At 40.5% G+C, this 19,262-nt stretch overlaps 1 protein-coding gene across 1 annotated transcript in view; it reads left to right on the forward strand.

The window, feature by feature from the left end:
- Positions 1-19,262, forward strand: part of SLC27A2 (solute carrier family 27 member 2) — a 43,813-nt gene that overhangs the window by 20,193 nt on the left and 4,358 nt on the right. The window contains exons 5-8 of the mRNA XM_040492664.1: positions 9,882-10,076; positions 13,897-13,987; positions 15,884-16,082; positions 17,581-17,678. Coding sequence (XP_040348598.1) covers positions 9,882-10,076; positions 13,897-13,987; positions 15,884-16,082; positions 17,581-17,678 — 583 coding nt within the window. The remainder of the gene's footprint in view (positions 1-9,881; positions 10,077-13,896; positions 13,988-15,883; positions 16,083-17,580; positions 17,679-19,262) is intronic.

The raw sequence follows: 19,262 nt of genomic DNA on the forward strand, positions 1-19,262 counted from the left end.
TAAATGAAAACACACCCCATATTCACAGATTGGAAGATTTAGTATTGTTATAATGTTGCAGCTACCCAAAGTGACCTATAGATTCAATGCAATTCCTATCAAAATCTCAATGACACTTTTTGCAAAAACAGAACAAACTTATCCTAAAAGTCATAGGGACCCCAAATGGCCAAAACAACCTCAAAGAGAACAAAACTCGGGAATTTACACTTCCTAATTTCAAAACTTTCTACAAGCCTATAATAATCAAAACAATATGGTACCAACATAAAGACAGACATATAAACTGATAGAATAGAACCAAGAGCCCGGAAATAAGCCCTCATATGTGTTGTCAAATGATTTTTGACAAGGGTGCCAAGACCATTTACTGGGGAAAGGACAGCCAATCTTTTCAATAAATAGCACTGGGAAAACTGAATATCCACATGCAAAAGAATGAAGTTGGACTCTTACCTAATACCGTATACAAAAATTATCTCAAATTGGAAAAAAAGACCTAAATTTAAGACTTAAAACAATAAAACTGTTGGAAGAAGACACGAAATAAAACTTTATGACATTGGATTTGGCACTGATTTCTTGAATGTGACACCAAAGCCATAGGCATCAAAAGAAAAAATAGACAAAGTGGACTTCATAAAAGTTTCAAAATTCTGCCTCAGAAGACACTATCAACAGAGTAAAAGTGCAGCAACCAGAATGGGAGAAAATATTTGCAAATAACATATCTTATGAGATATTAATATTTAGAATATATAGAGAACTCCTAGACCTCAATAACAAATAAAGAACCTGATTCAAATATAGACAAAGGACTTGAATAGACATCTCTCCAAAGAAGACATACAATGGCCAATAAGCGTATGAAAAAAATGCTCCACATCACTAATTATTAGGGAAATGCAAATCAAAACTACAGTCAAATTCCACTTCATTCTCATTATGATGGCTACTATAAAAACATAAATAAATAACAGCGAACAACCAGCATTGATAAGGGTGTGGAGAAATTAGAATCCTATTGGTGGGATGTAACTGGTGCAGCCCCTGTGAAAACAACATGGCAATTCCTGAAAACATTCAAAATAAAATTACTGTATGATCCATCAATTCCATTTCTGGGTCCTATACCCAAAATAATTGAAAGCAAGGTCTCAAAGAATTATTTGTATGTTCATGTTCATAACAGTATTACTCATAATAACTAAAATGTGGAAGTAACCCAAAGGTCCAAGCCAAATTTGGACAAACCAAATATGGTATGTACATACAATGGAATATTATTCAGCCTTAAAAAGGAAGGAGATTCTGCAGTATGCTACAACATGGATGTACCTTGAGGACATTATATTAAGTGAAACAGCCTATCACAAAAAGGCAAATACCATATGATTCAACATATATAAGGTACTTAGAGTAATCAAAATCATAGAGGCAGAAAGTAGAATGGTGGATTGCCAGGGACTAGGAGCAGGGGAGAATAGGGAGTTATTGTTTAATGAGTATAGCGTTTCAGTTTTACAAGATGAAAGAGTTCTGGAGATGGATCGTGGTGATGGTTGCACAACATAATGAATGAATTTAGTACCACTGAACTGTACATTTTAAAATGGGTAAGATAGGAAATTGTATTTAACCATATTTTTGGTTAAATGGGTAAGATAGGAAATTGTATTTAACCATAATTTTTAAAAAATAGATCACAATAGAAAACCCAAATTCTAGGGCTTTAAAGGGAGCTTAAAGAAAGACTGTGTCAAAAGGACTTCTCAAACAACGTGGATAAAAACTAGAATGCTTGGTGGAAGGCTCTGGATCAACATAATCAGAAAGTTTCTCGCTCTTAGAGCTGCCTAGAATAGGCTGTCACAGGAAGGGCTAACACCACCAGCCCCCCCAAGCAGTGGATATCAGGGAGGCAATTCCTGCCTTAGCTGAGCAGATAAAACAAATGACACCCCTCCACAGACAAAGCATTTCTCATCAGGAGAATCTGAGACAACGTTGGAGGGGTGGAGGCTTGTCCCTTGTCTTAATTATATTCAGTAGCTCCTTGGATAGAGAAGAGGACCAGGGAGAAATACTGGCAGCCACCATTAGCCTGAGGCAATAATGTAGTTCTCAAGAGGCAGGACTCTGCAATTGGCAGTCTGAAACCCGATTCTACTGTTTGAGTAGGATAGTTCAACTCTCATTTCCCTATCATCCAGCAGGGTAAATGATAGTACTTACTTCTTAGGGGGCTGTGAAGACAAAAATGAGATGATGTATACGGAAAGCATGTACAAAGTACCTGGCTCTTAGTAAATAATCAACTAATAGTAGCCATTATTATCATTACCTTCAGTACCAAAGAATGTGCAGCTCATAGTAGGTGCTCCACACATATCATCAAAGGAATCAGTGAAAATTCTTCCCCAGAGACACGAAAGAAGAAAGAAGAGAAGACATCCAAACTAGTCAATCACTTTCATGTAGGGTTGAGTGGGAGTTGGCTCGCAAAGCTGTTGACTAGTGAATTTATGGTGTTATTGATTGTAGAAAATTATTGCACCATGTTACCTGTCTTCCATTGTTGTATTTGGCACTTGGCATCCAGCGTACCTGTTTACAATGAAAGTCCACTCTGGTTCATTTTCTGCAGTGTGCAGCTGTCATGTCCCATTTTGTTTGTGTAGTTGTCTAAAAAAAACAATGTAATTTAGGGGAAAAATATGTGGTGGAATAAGATACTGCTAAAGCTCAATATTACTCCAGTAGGATGGTAGAAGCTGTAGGATGGGTGTAAATGAGGTTTTGTATTGCTTGCTAGGCATGTGGCCAGGGTGGGAGGAGCAGAGGGGAGAGGGAATAAGGAACCAGAAAAGAGTTCCAGGGGCCACACATAGAAGTTGTCAAATTTGGAAGGGGAAAGAAGACAGACCAGGACCCTGAGTCCACTGAATAGACTCAACTTACTTCCCTACTGTTAACTCCCTAGCATCATCTGCCTTCCTTCCAAAATTAGGTAGCCCCTGTGGTCCTTTCCCAGCCTAAAATCTCTGTCCCTGCATCACCTCCATTCTGACAGAAAACAGAATGGAGGGGTATTTAGCAGCACAGAGGGAAGAGTGACCAGTTTGACCTGTCAGGGCCAGGCCAGGGGCAGGGGGTGGGGGAAGGGAAAGAAAGCAGAAAAACAAATGAGGGAAAGAGAGCAGGATCAGAGAAGTTTACCCAGAAGGTGAGTTTGGAAGGGTGCAGAGATGGTTTCCAACCATGCACTTCTAAAGAAGGGCTTCTGGTTACCCAGAGCAGTGTACGCAGAGTGGACGGAAGGGTCTGGCATATTGGGAGCTGAAAGCAGTGTAGCGGGAGGCGAGGCTGGTTGGCTGGGCCAGGTGACAAGGGCTTTGCTTTGCTGAGACTTACTTGTGAATGACAAAGCACCACTAAAGGGCCTTCGACGGAAGAGTGATGGGGAGAGAGGGTGTTTTTAGACAGTCCCTTTGGCTTCACAAGTGGGAAGATGTGCTGGAGGGAGAAAGCCCTCTTTGGTAAAGCAGAGAAATTGGGGCTCCTCCTTTGATTCCTGTCCAGTGGCTGCTTTCTTTTCTCCTGAGGGAGCCGGGCTGAAGTGTAGCAAGTTAGTTGTCAAGATCATGGACTCGGGAGTTTGTTTGTTTTTTTAAGATGGTGAATGCCTTCTGCCTTCTCACCTCTTGAAAATCTTCCAAAAACAAGGAGACCAAGGAAAAGACATATAAACTGCACTTCTTAGAAACTAAGAGGCATTGCAACAGGAAACTACATAGAACAGAGAGCTGAAAGATGAAGGTCACTGACATCACAATACTAAGAAAGGTGAAACCTAATAGGTCAGTACCAACAAGAAGGAAGCCAAGTGACTTCCTGAAACCTGAGAAATCAGAGGCACCAAATACAACTAGAGATAGGATCAGGTTTCAGGCTTGAAAATAGGAGGATTTTGGAAAATCTGTCTAAGAAGTAGCTGGACCTCTGCTCCCCTCTCACACCCCTTTAGGAGACAGGAGGTTTATTCTCTTGAGAAGACCTTGAAGAGCTGTGAACCTCAAGGACAGCAGGGATGAGGGAATGAGGGCAGTGGAAGACAGCAGGGATGAGGCACTGAAGATAGAGACTGAGTAAATATCTACTTATTAACCAGAGAGACCGCCAGCTCCCTTTCCCTGCATAGCTTCTAGAACTCCATAGCTAATTTATGCCTATAAGCAAGAGACAGAGAAGTCTGATCCTCAGGTCGAACTACCCTGTCACAGGACCGTGCAGCCCACTTAGCAATAGTCACTGCCTCTGCACACAAAGCTGCTCAAACATCTTTTACTTGCCTTACTTCTGAACATGAACAGATGTCAAGGATCAGCCGACACCCGAGGAAAGCCTCCAGTATGAAATATCACCAAAAGAATAGAAGAAACAGCATCAACTCAAAGAGTTGGAGAAAACTTCCAAAAACCTATAATTAATATCCTCAGAGCTGTTAGAAGAGGTATTCTATCCATGAAACAAGAATAGTATGCTACAAAAAAAACTAATAAAACCTCCTGAAAATAAAAATATGGTTTAAATTATTTAATTCATAGAAAGTTTGGAAGATAAACTTGAGAAACCTTGAAGTTGGAGAAAAGATAAAGTGATGGATGTGAGGGGAGGCACGATAAGAAAATAGAAGATCAATCCAAGAGGTCCAACATCTAATTAATAGAAAATCAGGAAAATAAAATAGGGAAAATGGAGAGGAGGATATTATCAAAGAAGCAATACAAGAGAACTTCATAAAGGGATGAAGAAGATGAGATATGTGTGTGTGTGTATATATATGTATATAATATACATATACAATATAATATATATATACATATATATTACTAAGCTATAAAAAAGAATGAGATCTTGCCATTTGCAGCAACGTGGATGGACCTAGAGAGTATAGTGCTAAGTGAAATAAGTCAGTCAGAGGAAGACAAATACCATATCATTCCACTCATGTAGAATCTAAAAAGCTAAATGAACAAAAAAGCAGAAAACAGAATCATAAATACAGAGACCAAGCTGGTGGTTGTCAGAAGGGAGAGGGACAAGGGTATAAGTGAAATAGATAAAGGGGAGTAAGAGATTCAAACTATAAAAAAGCCATGGAGGCAAAAAGTATAGCATAGGGAATATAGTCAATAATTGTGAACCATGAGTAATGTATGGAATTCTCAAATCACTTTGTTGTACACCTGAAACTAATAAAACATTATATGTTAGCTATCCTTTAATGAAAAAATAAAGAAGGAATAGAACTTTAATATTTTTAAAAAGTGAAATGAAAACAGTAATGGTCAGCCTATTTGTACATAAAAAGAATGCTGAAGAGATATAGCATTTTAAGATAAAAAAAATTAAAAAGGAAAGAAAATTTTCCAAAACTGTAGGACAGATTGAAAGAGCCAGGGGGTACCAATAAAATGAGTGGAGTTAATACTTTTAACACTACATCAGGATGAAACTTAAGACTACCAAAAAAAAAAGAGAGAGAGAGGAAAGATTCTATAAGAATAACATTTGACTTGGCAACATCAACACTGTTAGCTGCAAGACTGGAAGCTGGAAGGTCAGTGCCTTCAAAATTCTAAGTAAAAAGTATTGCCTCTCTAGAATTCTGTATCCAATAAAATTATCAATCAAGTGTACAGTAAGAATATTTCCAGACTTTCAAAGTCTCAAAATAAATTACCTCCTCTACACTCTCCTTTAGGAAGTTACTAGGGAAAGTGTTCCATGCAAACAGGAGAGTGAGGAAAGCTGAGGAGCCAGGAGCCAGGAAAGAGAGACAAAGGGAATCCCCAGGCCTGGAAGGTAACCAGTCTGGACTGGGGCAGAAGGCTAAAAGGAAGCATAAGGGTCTGAAAAAGGAAATTCTAGCATCTGGTGGATTTCACCATAAAGAACATTGTATTTCGAGGCTGTTGGGGGGGGTGAAGAAAGACCTATGAATCGAAACTAAGAACATGAAGCAATGGGGCAGGAGGCAGTTAATTCTAGGAAAAATTACAATTTACTCAAGAATTTGATCACGGCATATTCCTTGGTTCATTAGTAGTGTATTATGAGCAAAATAATGTGAGCACTGAAAATTGATTTAACCAATAATTGTGATATTGAAAAAACTGGAGAGGATGATAGAGAGCTTCATCTTCCTCTAGCACAATAGAAAATCAATAAATAATGTCTAACAGTGATGAATCAAAAGATAGCAGAATAAACATTTAACTTAGAAAATGGAGAGAAGAGGAAGCAGCTACAAAAATGGAAGGTGTCTGCGTCCAGATGGTAAAATAGATGCAAAGGATGGAGGCAGGTAAGGAGGGTGGTGACATCCTCCATTTAAAAGCCTTTCAGTATGTTGAATGTTAAACCACGTGTGTGCCCCTCTTTTTTTTTTTTTTTTTTTTTTTAACGAAAGGAAAGACTTCTCTCTAAGTCACATAGATTTGGATTTGAATCTTGGAGCAACTGTGTTGTTACCTGTGTGATCTCCGGCAAATTATTTTAATCGTTTTGAGGCTCTGCTTCCTCGAGTATAATTGAGGCAAATACTGTTATTACCTATCACATTTCAGTATGATTCTGTAGAAACATGAGTAAGACAATAAAGGTCAAATACCTGGCACGTAGTAGTAAAGCCCTCCATAAATGTTTTCTGTTTACTCTATTTACCTGGTGCTTTCCATTCCTCTCTGGGCACCCTGACCTGTCACCTTTCGGTCATTAAATCCTGGTGTAGATTTAACTCCCCAGGGTGTGTTTGCATGTGACCCCTCACCTCTGAAGTGGAATCGAAGGTTTGATCCTTGTTAAAGAAAAAATGAGCCAGTGACCCTTGACCTAAAATACGGCTCCTTTGAGGAGTGACTTTGGTGATAAGGAAACACTGCTTCTCCTGTGGGAAGGGAAGACTTGAGTCACACCCGGTACCCTCAACCAGTGGTGAGCAAAACTTAGATGAGAACCAGACATCTCAGAAGGCTCCAGGGCCCTTCATTTCGTGTGCACAAACACTTCCAGCTTAGAGACTTAATCCCCTGCTGGTGTAATAAGATCCTTCAGGTCATGATGAAAACTGAGCTGTTGGTATTGTGACTCTGAACCCAGCTAACTGCCACCCGCAGGTGACAGCTGCACCTGTGAAGCTGGCCTGCTTCCCATGCACCACAGGCACCTGCAGCTCCCCTGTGCCCCAAGCCCTGCCGGTGTCCTGATGTCCCAGCCATTAACTGTCACACAGGGAACTTGAGGGCTTCCTGGTGGAGGTTATTCCTTCTTTTATTGCACTGTAGGAAAAACACAGTGCAGGTGATATAGAGATGTATTTGGCCTCAGAGGAGTTAACAGTCCAAGCGGGGGAGACAGATGTTCACCACCCATTAGGAAAGGAACTAGGAGGGTGATTACGGGCTGCATATGGATTAGTAAGGTCTTGGGTTTAAACATTGGAATGCTAGTTTGGAGCTTCTCACACAGGCCTGGGAGCAGGTAAGCCCCAGGTCTGGAGGTTACTTTTAAGCCAAAGTCAGTATTCTTCAAATATTTTATGATGTTTTCTTCCCAGAGGGGGAATGAGGGATAGCCCTGTGGGGGGGTGAGGGTGGTCTCTGAAAAGCTGATAATTCTTACTGGGAATAGTGCCTTCTGGAAGAGTGCCCCTGCGATTCACCATCCAGATGGGGACACTTGAGAGTGAAAGCATGTCATTGATAAGCACATCAGGACAACAGCATAAGCAGGACTGGCCCCGACAAACTAGACGTAGGGTCTCCCTGCTTAGAGGTACTTGGTGGTTATAGAAGGAAATACAGATGGTCCCCAACTTGTAATGGTTTGACCTATGATTTTTTGGCTTTACAATGGTGTGAAAGTGATCTGCACTCCGTAGAAGCCATACGTTGAGTTTTGAATTTTGATCTTTTCCCGTCTAGCAATATATGGTACGATACTCTCTGGTGGCACTGGGCAGCCGCAGTGAGCCTCAGCCCCCAGGCAGCCACACGATCATGAGGGTGAACCACTGATACCCACACAGCCATTCTGTTTCTCACAGTATCCAATCAATTACGTGAGATAGTCAACACCGTATTATAAAACAGGCTTTGTGTTAGACAATTTTGCCCAGCTCTGTAGGCTGATGTACGTGTTCCCAACACATTTAAGGTATGTTAGGTTAAGCTATAATGTTCGGTAGGTTAGGTGAATTAAGTGCATTTTTGACTTACAATATTTTAATGGATGGTGACTTAATTGGGATGTAATGTCATCATAAATTGAGAAAGATCTATAGATTCAGTGACCTAGGGAGCTGATGAAGACAGTACGTTCCCACTCAGTCATAATGTCTAAGGTTCATGCAGGTTCAGAAGGCTTCTCAGGTAACTCTCCTGAACACCCTGGTTAGGAACTACTACTAGCATGAGACCCCTGGTCCCTACACATTTCCTCCTCAGAAAGGCCACACAAGGGCCCAGTTTTTACCAGTGACCAGGATCTGTCCACCTCTCTGGTTAGGACTTCTGAAGTAGGTCAGGCCTTTTGACCAAGGAGCTACTCAGAAATGAAATCCATCTATACTTCTCTCCTGACCTACTGCCTCCTCTCACATGAAAATCAATCCAAGGTTTGTTTTGGTTTGGTTTTTAACTGCTACACCCAAGGCCCTCCCCCTTATCAGAGAACGACCAGCCTCTCTATTCCAACAGTTCTTTTTCAAAGAGGAACTCTTACTCCAAACTAACTTCACAATGATTTCACAAATTAGGAAATAATGTAGGAAATGCTCTTCAGAACATTTGCTCTTGTAAGCAAATTGCAATCCGATCAAAGAAATTAACACTTGATGTGAGAGGGGAAGCCTAGTTACCAAGCACTCTTACCCATTCTATTTTCTGTTAAAGGTCATAGAGTTACAGAATTTTCAAGTTAAAATTATACTTATTTACCTTTCTCTACCACCAGACTCTGATCTCCTAGTGGACATAAATTGCCTTATTAATATAAAACATCATTTAAGTTACTCTGGGCTTGTTTGGACATATTTTTAGGGGCATCATAAATGATTGCGGTTGCATAGAAACCAGCCTGGTCCTAACTCCACCTCTTGGGGACACAAGCTGTCCTTTCAGTTCCTTACACTCAAAACAACTTTTCCTTTGTGATTTGTGTTTATAGCAAAGCACATTCCTCCCAGGCCACCTGAGGCAACTGGGAGCCAGCTTCCTCTCTCTCTTCCCTTTCCCAATCCCACTGGGACATTTTCATTGTATACCTGCCTCTGGGTCTATCTGTGAAATGAGGACATGATCAAGAGTCTTCTCTCCAGCCCCCTGAGGCCCCCACAGTAATGACTCTGTGGAAAACCATTCCTCTCTCCTTGCACCGTGTTCCCGGTTTTCTTCTTCCTCACCACGTGAACATTGTGCTTCAGATTGTCAGTCTTCGATAGATCTTTCCTCCTTTCTGACAGTTCACTGAGATTCACCAGCCCCATCAAGAAAACAGTCAGCACACTGTTCTAGCTTCAGATTGGATGTGAATTAAATGTTGACATTACTTAGTTCTATCAAATTATCTCACCTTGCCTCTTAAAAATCAAAATGAAAAAAGCCAATTCTTCTGGTTATTAAGTCAGAGTTCCAGCCGGCGGCTTAAACTGCATGTGTTGGCAGGGAGGAGGTGTTATGTGTGTGAGTAACAGAAAAGATGTGCACAAAGGTGAATTCCTAACCAACATGAATATGTAGAAACATGAAGGCAATCACTAGTGTATAAGTACGGGCTTCAGAGAGGTTTCAATATGGTCTCTCCTCCTCCTACCACAGAAACCAAATGATCGTGTCCATAAAGTGAGAATGGCAATGGGAAATGGCTTGCGAGGAGATGTGTGGAGGGAATTCATCAGGAGATTTGGGGACATTAGCATTTGTGAGTTCTACGCTTCCACTGAAGGCAATATTGGCTTTATGAATTATACGAGAAAAATTGGTGCTGTTGGGAGAGTAAACTACCTACAGAAAGTAAGTACACTGAAATATGAGAGTATATGTAGCCAGTTTTCAGAATGAAGAGACTTTTTTTTAAGTTTATTTATTTATTTTGAGAGAGACAGAGACAGCATGAGTAGGGAGGGGCAGAGAGAGAGGGAGAGAGAGAATCCCAAGCAGGCTCAGCCCTGCCAGCACAGAGCCCAATAAAGCACTTAAGCTCACGAAATCATGAGATCATGACATGAGCTGAAACCAAGAGCTGGACATTTAACTGACTGAGCCACCTAGGTGCCCCAATGCAGACACGTCTTAAGAGATGTCATGATGACGTTATTTCTTACTGCATCAGAGCCATGGCCAATCCATGTAACCAAGAGAGAGGATTTGCTCCTTCTCTATGACAGTGAGCACAAAGTGACAGGACCCTTTAATTTTAAAATCTTAATTTCTCTTTTTTTTTTCAAAAATTTTTTTCAGTTTATCCTTTCATTGTGAGAGAGAGAGAAACAGGGCACATGAGTGGGGGAGGGACAAAGAGAGAGGGAGAGAGAGAATCTCAAGCAGGATTTATGTGCTGTGAGCGCAGAGCCCAATGTGGGGCTCAAACTCATGAACTGGGAGATCGTGACCTGAGCCGAAGTCAAGAGCTGGACACTTAACTGACTGAGCCACCCAGGCGTCCCTAAAAATCTTAATTTCTCTTAATAACAACCTATTACACCTTTGCTATCTGCAACTTATGTGAAGTCTTCCTGATGCCATTGATACACGTATGTGACCAAACTCCAGAAGGTTGTCAGTTCCATAAGTTTACCACACACTGTGAAATCACAGTTACCTGGGGAGTTTTTCATGTATGCAGGTGCAGGGTGTCACCCTCTGAGCTTTGGATTTAGTAGTTCTGAGGCAGGGCCCAGGCATCAGTGTTTTCCAAAAGCCAGGGTTGAGGAACTGCTATGTAGACCTTCGAGAGAACTGGAATGCACTCCAGTTCTAGGATCTTACGAACATTTGTATTTGCCTGCAAACTCCACCGGTTATCTCTTATGTGTAAGCCAGCTACATGGCAGTCTCTCTTCCCTCACAGTCACTTCTGGCCTAGGGTCTCTAGACAGTCTCTTTGCATTTTTTTTTTTTTTTTTTTTTTTTTTGCTTTTGAGAAGTCTTCCAGGTGACCCCCTCTTTTTTCAGAATTCCAGCAACATTCAGCAGATGCTGAGCCTCCACATGCGTGAGCCATCGCTGTTGTCATTACACCTCTGGCAGCCCTTGCTGCCCAGCTGGCCGTGAACAGATACACCAGAGCTCCCAGGCAATGTGTCCCCAGGGACTGATGGGCAGAGTACAAAGGATAGCAATGCATGTGCATGAGAGAGCTGCCCCAAGAGATAAAATTTCAGCACCTTGCATCCTGAGTGACCTTGGGCGAGTCATTTATGTTCCTTAGGCCTCAATTTCATTGTTTGGAAAACAGAAATAAAAAAGAGAAAATGTAGGGCCTAGTGCTTGGCCCAAACTCAGTATTTAGTATAAGGGGAAAAGGTCATTGAAAGAATTAAATTAAATAACTTCTGAAAAAAATTCTTAGAGGACATAGCCCAAGGCCTGTCATATAAAGTCTTGAATAATTGTTAGCTGTACTGATATTATCATCCTGTTCCTCACATCTGGGCCTTATCACGAGGCATTCTCAAGCCTGGGGAACCTCTGTGACATTGACAGCCACACCTGTGCCACGCAGGTCCCTCCACTGCTCTCCACATCTGAACCATACGGTGCAGCAGCCACTAGCTATGTGTGGCCATTTAAATTTAAATTATGTAAATGGAATTTTCAATTCAGTGCTTCACACACACTAGCCATGTTTCAAGTGCTCAGTAGCCACCTGTGTTTAGTGACTACCATGTTGAGCAGTACAGATGTAGAACATTTCCATCATCACAGAAACTCTACTGGGCAGTGCTGCTACAGACTAAGAATCAATTTCTACTCCCCACTGGAACCACTGCTGATAAAGTCAGTCTTTTCTAGTTAGCTTCAGTTCTACTTGTACCAAGCCCAGACACTGGAGACCCAAGTCTAATGTAGTTCAGAACAAGAAAGGGCAGAAAGTTGAGTTGAGACATGGTGCAAGGTATCTATGTTGTTACTATTGACCCTCAAGAAGATGAGTTTCAAGGAAACTTTTGTTTTAAACCAAACCTAAGGACCTTAGAAGTCAGTGCTACGTATTAATAGTTCTTCAAAAAAAAAAAAAAAAAAAAAAAAAAAAAAAATAAATATATATATATATAAATAAATATATATATATATATATATATATTTCTTTGCTCCTCATCCATGGACTGCCATGTTTTATTGTCAGTTTTTCTGCTTAAAACAAGAAGAGGGGTGCCTGGGTGTCTCAGTTGATTGAGCACCCACCCAGCTCTTGATTTTGGCTCAGGTTATGATCCCAGGGTCATGGGATTGAGCCCCACCTCAGGCTCTGTGATGAGGATGGAGCCTGCTTAAGATTCTCTCTCTCTCTCTCTCTCTCTCTCTCTCTCTCTCTCTCTCTCTCCCTCTGCCCTTCTCCCTGGCTTGCGCTCTCTCTCTCTCTCTCTCTCTCAAAAAATAAAAGCAAAACAAAACAAAACAAAAAACAAGGAGTTATTTTTTAACTGAAGCAGAAAGGGAAGAAGATGCCCCTGCAACTGATGTGGAAAGAAACATTGGTTACCAGCCCCAAATTTTTTATACTCTTGCAAATAAACAAGCCCTCCATTTGTTGACTCTGAATGCTACTTGCCTTGTAATGGTTATTTGCTACTATTAAATATAAAATTTGAAATGGACACAACAATCATGGCTAATCATTACTTCTAAATCCTGTCATATTTAGTAGGGAAAGTAATAGTAGAGAGTATTAGCAGAGTTGAGAAAATAATATACTGATTACTCTTACTGCACTACATACATTTAAATTCTTATGCCATTGAAATATGTAAAATATGTATATGTAAAATATAATAGAGTTTTAATAATTTTATAGCCATAGGCATGAAATAATTATACCATTGAACCTTAATTATATTGGAGAACAGATGGAAACATGAATCATCTAACAGCGGCATATAGGATTTTTAAAATCCATTGTGATATGTTCACCAAAACACATGTATTGAGAGTGTTCATAATAGCATCATTTTTAATAGTCTAAAACTAGAAACAGTCCAGATGCCAGTTAACAGAAGGATAGATCAATTGTGACATATTCCTGCAAGGAAAATTCCATGGCAATAAAAAATAAACCACTGAAAAAAAACATTAACATGGCTAGATGAGTAACAGATATTATGTTCAGTGAAAGCAGCAGCACAAAGGCATATATTTCATTTCTTATTTCATTTATTTCAAGTGTAAGACTAATTGATGGTGGGGCACCTGGATGGCTCAGTCAGTTAAGCATCTGACTTTGGCTCAGGTCATGATCTCGCAGTTCATGAGTTCAAGCCCCATGTCTGGCTCTGTGTTGACAGCTCTCTACCCCTCCCCTACTCACTCTCTATCTCTCTTTCTCTCAAAATAAATACACATTAAAAAATTTTTTTCTAAGACTAATTGATGGTGGTAAGTCAGAATAGTGTTTACCTTGAAAGAAAGGGGGCAAAGGGAAAGTTTTTACAGTACTGGAAATGTTTTATTTCTTGGTCTGGGTGGTAGTTACATGGATGTGTCCATATGTAATTTTATCAAGCTGGACACTAAAGATAATGTACTTTTTGTACTTCACATATGCTGTACCACAATAAGAAGGAAAAAATGTGAAGGAATTTGTATTTAAAATGATATGTGTTAATTTTGCTAGAAAGTCATAACTTATGAGCTGATTAAATATGATGTGGAGAAAGATGAACCTGTCCGAGATGGAAATGGATATTGCATCCGAGTTCCCAAAGGTACAGTAGATTTTTGCTCAGCTAACCTGTGCCCTTTCTTAACTTGATCAAGTAACTGTTAAGAACTAGCATATCATTGCTAAAATGAATATATGGTAAAAAAAATTTTTAGAGTGGGGGGATAAAAGAGGTTTATTTTAAGTACCCTCAGAAATAGTTACAGAAATTCCAAAAGATACTAATTTACCACTACATGTAACATAATTATACTTTGAAACCTAGCTTAACTTCTTAATTATGAGGTAAGTGTTTTGAGGAAAGGGATATGCAATCATGGTTGCAAAGCTATAGTTAGCTTTACAAGGTCTACTTTCAAGCTTAGACTACTGTGCATTTGTCCAAGTATGTGTGTAAATCATTATTCCATAAAATACTAGCATTTTTAGAATTACAAGTGTGGCCACATGGGATACTGTACTTTGTGTGTATGGTCTATATGTATGTATAGGATGTATATGGACATACACGTGCACGTGCATGGACAGTGACAGTTCCTTCAGCTAGCTTGTTGCCAATGGATTGTATGGCAACAGTTTTGTTTGGTTAGTTCGGTTTTTGGTTTCTTTGGTTTTTGTTCTTTAGCATTCACCACTTCTTATCATTGTGTTATTTTGCTCCAAAGCTGGGCATTTTTTAACATTTCTCTCCAGGAGTGAAAAATGCAAAGCTGCTAACTGAAAATTCTCATGACCTCTGTCGCTCCCACTCTACTATATATCTGAATTCAGACATACCCTAACTGTTTCAAAACCCCCTGTTCATTTTTTTATCTTTTTTTTAAGTTTATTTATTTGGGAGGGGGAGGAGTACAAGCAAGGGAGGGGCAGAGAGAGAGGGAGAGAGAGAATCCCAAACAGGCTCTGCCCCAACACAGGGCTCAATCCCATGACACGGGGCTCAATCCCACAAGCCTGGGATCATGACCTGAGCTGAAATCAAGAGTCAGACACTTAACCAACTGGGCCACCCAGGCACCCCTATCACAAATTTTAAAATCTGGGAGTAGTTTGGAAAAAAACCTTATATGCTAATTTCAGCCCAGGGCTAATTTAATAACTGGAGCAATGTCCATTGGCAGGATTTAGGCTTAGATGAGGGATAAACATATTTTCTGTAAAGTGGGATAAAAATTATTTTGAACACAGTTGCTTTTCAGAGAATTTAATATCAACTTTACTAACAAATATATATGGAAGTTCAAGATCTAGTACTTGGAAAATCTATGCATATAGTCAATCAAAACAGATTGAAAGAGAATTTTATAAGTTTGTGTCTTGGAAATGCTATAAAATTAAGATGGAATGATGGGGATATCTCACTTGTGAGTTGTCGTAGGTTGTGGAAAATTAAAGATTGAGGTAAAGGAGAAAATATCTTCCATTTGTAAGTTCAGAAACTGATTCCTACTAATATATGCAAATTATTGAAATGATAAGCATGTAAATGTTGCTACCATACATAGAAAATGAAATCAATGTTTTATCAGCTTTATAAATGATTTATAATAAAGGTAACTGAAGGGGTACCTGGGAGGCTCAGTCGACTCTTGATCGCAGGTCAGGTCTTGATCTCAATGTCATGAATTCCACACTGAGTGTGGAGCCTACTTTAAAAAAAGGAGGAGGGGAGAGGGGTAACTGAAAATGCAACTTGAATAACATTGCATTACATTTTTCTGAGTGTATTTTAATTACAAAGAAAGTCTTTAATTTTTTCATTGTTGAAGACAGGTTTAGTACTAGCCTCTTAAGGTTAAAAAATGATATTTGTCGATTTAGGGGCCATGTTTTAAGATGTCCATTTTTGAGTGTATGGCAACACTTTTATGAGAATGTTAGTAATAAAATTTGCCTACTGCTATCACATAAAATAACAATTTACTTTCTTCTGTCTTAGGTGAAGTTGGACTCCTTATTTGCAGAATCACACAACTCACACCCTTTAGTGGCTACGCTGGAGGAAGTGCTCAGACGGAGAAGAAAAAACTGAGAGATGTCTTTAAGAAAGGAGACCTCTATTTCAATAGTGGAGATCTCTTAGTGATTGACCATGAAAATTTCATCTACTTTCATGACAGAGTTGGAGATACTTTCCGGTTGGTTTCTTTGAGTTATTGAGTCAAAAACAAAAACATGCACAATTTGGCTTACTCCTAAATTGGAACTGCATTCCACTTTGGCTGCAGTTCCCCATTTCCCTCTATCTCTTTGGCATGTCCATCCAAACTTCTATATTCCCAGAAAATAAGGAGCAAACCACAGGAAGTGTCACTCTTCCTACAAGTGTCACTCCTGCAATGCACAGATAAGTTGGTTGAGCAACACCAGTTGAGAAATAGGCAGAAAACCTGTGCCTGATTTTTGGAGCCTAACTAACAGTGTATCCAGTTTCTCTCATTTATCCTCAGTTGTTAGCAGTCACCCCTAGGATATCCCAGGGTTTCACACTATTTCCAGTTGTGGGCCTTTTCTTCAGATAAAATCAAATGCAAGCTAATACGGAGCTGATCTAGCTGAAGAGGAAGTGAGGGGTTCTGAAATCCACTATTCACCTCCCTCCCACTCTCCATCCCTAACCATTCCCACAGAAACCCAAGTCAGCACCATGAAATTTGAAAGTCATTATAATAAGACCATGAAACTAATTCCCAACAACAGCATGGTCCTCCAGCTTCTCTCATGGTCCTCTCATGACACTTTGGTTTAATCAACTTCCCTCCTGTGCAAGCTCCCTGAGGCCAGGCCTTGTGTCTGCTGGTTCACTCCCCAGCACCTAGCACAGTGCTTGACACACATAAATACCTTTGCGTGAATGCATGCAGAAGGGATGGAAGTTGTCTGGCTGTAGTAGGCAGAGCAAGAATACAAATGAGGAGACCTGAGCTCCTAGGCTCACCCCTACTCCTGGCCAGCTGTGCTGTCAAGGCTGGTAACCTTTATCACCCATGAAATGAAGGTCCCAATGATCCAGAGTGTTCCTTCCGTCTTTGGAGTATTCCATGACTCAGGATCCATACCATGATTTTATGCAACCTTCATGTTACTAAAAAGATACTTCCAGGAGATCTAAAGAATTTTTAAATGTAGACAAATTTTAAAGCCTTATTAAGTAGACGAGTGTAGGTTGGGCACTAACGTTATAATCTCCCTGTAAATAAGGCATGGTATTTTATTTGCTACTCAAAGCTTTCTCATTGCCATGAGACCCTGAAATACAGGTATGAAACCAACCAAAGTTAGTGAGTGAGAAAAGTGGGAGACCTAAACACAACAAAAAGTTACTGAGATTTGTTCTTGATTTCCAGTACCTTTCTTAGGCCAAACCTGTATTTCAACATTAGAACATTCTTTGTATCGTGTTTCATGTGGTGAGATTGGAATTCCACATTTTATTTAAATGCCTTTGTCTATGCCTTTGTCTTTTGTTTCTCAAGCAGAATGCCTCTCCTGTGACTAAGTTCCAGGGGATTTGAGAGCAGAGATGGGAAAACAAATGCAGACACCTTGCAGGGCCTAGAAGAGATGCATGCTCTGCCATGGAACCGTGGGCCAGGGACCACCAGTAACCTCTGCTAACCTTGCCTTTTCTTCCAGCTGGAAAGGGGAAAATGTGGCCACCACTGAAGTCGCTGATATCGTAGGACTGGTTGATTTTGTCCAGGAAGTAAACGTTTATGGAGTGTCTGTGCCAGGTACACATAAGTCTCTGCGTAAACCTATACAGTAACTGAACATCATTTTAACCCCATGGCAAAGTTTGTCATCACTTTTGCCTCCCTGCTGGAGAACCAGTCTCTTTCAGCCACCTGGGAGTAAGGGGCTGATGTCTGGTTTATATTCCATTATAAATCAGCCAACTCAGCACATCTGAACTTGGCCTTCCTCTGTGGCTCAGCTCCCCAGCTGTTCTTGGACTCTCAGGCAAGCCAGATCTCTGCAAGATGCAGGGTCCCATGCTACATTTGGCATGCCTCGAGAAAAGACGTGTCAGGCTTGATAGCTGGGAAATGGTATCTTGGCCTCGGAACCGAGTATCACAAGTAACAGCAAGTATATTTGCTAGGAGAAAAAACTGAAAAGGAGCTGCCTTTGTCCAGACTTCTTTTAAAACAGATCCTTGACCCCAGCTCACCCCAGTGAGTTTCAGAATCATCACACAGAGTGGTGTCACCAAGCCTTCACCTGCAGATCTGCCTCTGCCAGCAGAGTGGGGAGAGCTGAGGTTTGACTTCGGGTCCTTGGCTCCAGTACCTGGGGCTGTTTGACTTCAGACAAATCACTAAAATTAGGGGTAATATCAGCCCTGACGTTGAGATTGTTAAGAGAACTCATTCGCTTCAATTATGTAAACACTAAACATACACCTACCAGATGTATACATGAGTGCTGTCATTGGAAGAAATCGTTTTAATTATATAGATGAGAGAGGATTAAAACTTCCAAGTCACTGTCCAACTCTAAGGTGCTAGGGATATTAGTATTCCCCTAGAACTCAGTATTTGGGATTCTCACCTATATTCAAAATAGAAATCCAAGAGTCTCTCTTTCCTAAGCTGTGGTGGTTTCACATAACTTTGTGCTGTCTTTTTTTTTTTTTTTTTTTAAGAATATTTGAGATTTTCACTTCCCTGTTCCTCTCCAGCACAACGACAATGATATGATAGGAAGTGCAGCCACATCTCAGGTCACAGAGCGTGACCTGAGTGCACGCTGCTCATGTTGGAACGTGGGCTGAATTAACACGAGAGCCCATGGCAAGGTTGTCAGTCATCACGCTGCGCTGGGCTCTCACAGACCCCACCTGGCGTGTTGTGTGCACCTCTAAATGCTGGATTTAGGTAGCAACACAAAAGAATGTGTATGAGAAGGTGAGAGAATGGATTGGAAGGATCGAGTCCACTGCTCTTCAGAGTGGGGCCCCTGGCCCAGCACCACTGGGGAGCTTGTGAAACAACATGATTTCTCAGGCCAACCCCAACCCTTACTGAATCAGGTTCTCTGGGGTGGGGCCCAGGGACCTGTGTTTTAACAAGTCATCCAGAGATTCTTAAAAGCAATGATGTTTGACTTGGGGGTGATGAAAATGTTCTAGAACTAGATAATGGTGATAGTTACACAACATTGTGAATGTATCAAATACCACTGAATTGGGCACTTTAAAATGGTTAAGATGATGAATTTTATGCTGTGTGTGTTACCACAAATTTTTAGAAGATACTAAATTTTGAGAAGCACTGAAGCCTCGTCTGACCAATCATCAGAATCATCTGGGAAAC

This window comes from Herpailurus yagouaroundi, unplaced genomic scaffold (genome assembly GCF_014898765.1).
Source record: "Herpailurus yagouaroundi ecotype Mexico unplaced genomic scaffold, PumYag 184, whole genome shotgun sequence".
NCBI classification, from domain to species: domain Eukaryota; kingdom Metazoa; phylum Chordata; class Mammalia; order Carnivora; family Felidae; genus Herpailurus; species Herpailurus yagouaroundi.